The 1380-nt window shown below is 59.6% G+C and overlaps 1 protein-coding gene across 1 annotated transcript in view; it reads left to right on the top strand.

Annotated features, from left to right (window-relative positions):
• Nucleotides 1-1380, top strand: part of LOC104278656 (septin-4-like) — a gene marked incomplete at both ends in the record, with an annotated part of 3800 nt that overhangs the window by 464 nt on the left and 1956 nt on the right. Inside the window, 3 exons of the mRNA XM_009875690.1 lie at nucleotides 1-114; nucleotides 338-431; nucleotides 535-621. The exon at nucleotides 1-114 is cut by the window's left edge and continues 22 nt beyond it. Of these exons, the coding sequence (XP_009873992.1) occupies nucleotides 1-114; nucleotides 338-431; nucleotides 535-621 (295 nt within the window). The remainder of the gene's footprint in view (nucleotides 115-337; nucleotides 432-534; nucleotides 622-1380) is intronic.

The raw sequence follows: 1380 nt of genomic DNA, 5'->3' as shown, positions 1-1380 counted from the left end.
TTCTCGCAATCTCGACCTGTGGATTTTCAGCAGCACATTGCTGCCCCTCCACCCCCCAGCCCCAACCGACCACGGAGCCCCTGGGGGCAGCTGGACCCCTATGATTCCTCTGAGGTGCAGAATGTGTCCGTGGGGACAGGGAGGGGACAAGGGTGAGGGGCTGCAGGAGGCAGGGGGGAGGATGTTCCCACTCTCTAAACCCAAAGGGTGGGCATGGCCACATCCCGTGGGGCTCCAACCCAGAGGCACCCCTAAAGGGGGGGGCAGGGCAAAGGAGGTGGGCTGCTGGGATGGGTGGATGATAGTGCTCTCTGTCCCATGCCTCCTCTGCCCGTAGGATGACAAGGAGTACGTGGGCTTCGCCACGCTGCCCAACCAGGTCCATCGGAAATCAGTGAAGAAGGGCTTTGACTTCACCCTCATGGTGGCAGGTACGGGGCGAGGCGGTGAGCCTGGCATAGGGGATGCTGGCTCCACTTTGGATCCCCAAAAATGTGGAATTTTTTCTGATCTCACCCTTGTCCCCTGTCCTAGGGGAATCTGGGCTGGGCAAGTCCACCCTGGTCAACAGCCTCTTCCTGACGGACATGTACCGAGACCGCAAGCTGCTGAATGCTGAAGGTGAGGGGGACACACAGGGTCTCAGCAGTGGAGTGTCCTGGGTGTCCCGTGGCAGAGCCCTGTGCCCCTCCTGAGGGGCTGCAGCCCTTCTCCCTGCCCAGCCGGGCTCCTCCGGGTTTCCGAAGCAGCGTGCAGCACTTTGCCAGCTGCCTGCCAGCTCTGGGGACTGCTCCAAGGTGGGGGTGACCCCCCACAGGGGCTTTGTCCCCACTGGGAAAACAAGCCCCAGCTTGTTGGGGATCGTCTGGAGCTGCAGCAAATCCAGGAGGCTGCTGACAGTCGGGGTCCAGAGCACAGCACTGGTTCAGCTGCAGCCAGGTTTTGAATTAAAAATTACCCAAATCCCCAGGAGTTTGAGACGGTTGGTTGATTCGTTTTGAGGCGATTGTTTGGTTTGTTTCCGTTGCTCAGAGAAAAGGCCAACACGTGTGTGGCCACACACACACGATGTGGGAGAAGCATCCTTGGGGTTGCAGGGGCATAGAGGGTCCTGGGGGTGAAGGAGCATGTGCAGTCCTGGAGTCGTGGGGTCACAAGCAGGGGTACAAGGAGCCAAAAACTGCTCCAGCAGTGATGCCCAGCCCTGGCAGACCCTCGTACTGTAGGAGCTGGGCTGTCACAACACAGGAGTTGGCACAGCCACTAACCAATAGGTGCAAATCCATGTGAATGTGGGGGACCACGGCACGGAGCATCATCTCTCGGCCCTGGACGCTGGCATATGTTGAGGTTGACCATGCAAAGCCGCCTCAGCCTCTG

Source organism: Apaloderma vittatum, unplaced genomic scaffold (genome assembly GCF_000703405.1).
Source record: "Apaloderma vittatum isolate BGI_N311 unplaced genomic scaffold, ASM70340v1 scaffold25570, whole genome shotgun sequence".
NCBI classification, from domain to species: Eukaryota; Metazoa; Chordata; class Aves; order Trogoniformes; family Trogonidae; genus Apaloderma; species Apaloderma vittatum.
The sequence above is the reverse complement of the archived record's forward strand: the minus strand, read 5'-3'. Positions and strand labels throughout refer to the sequence as shown.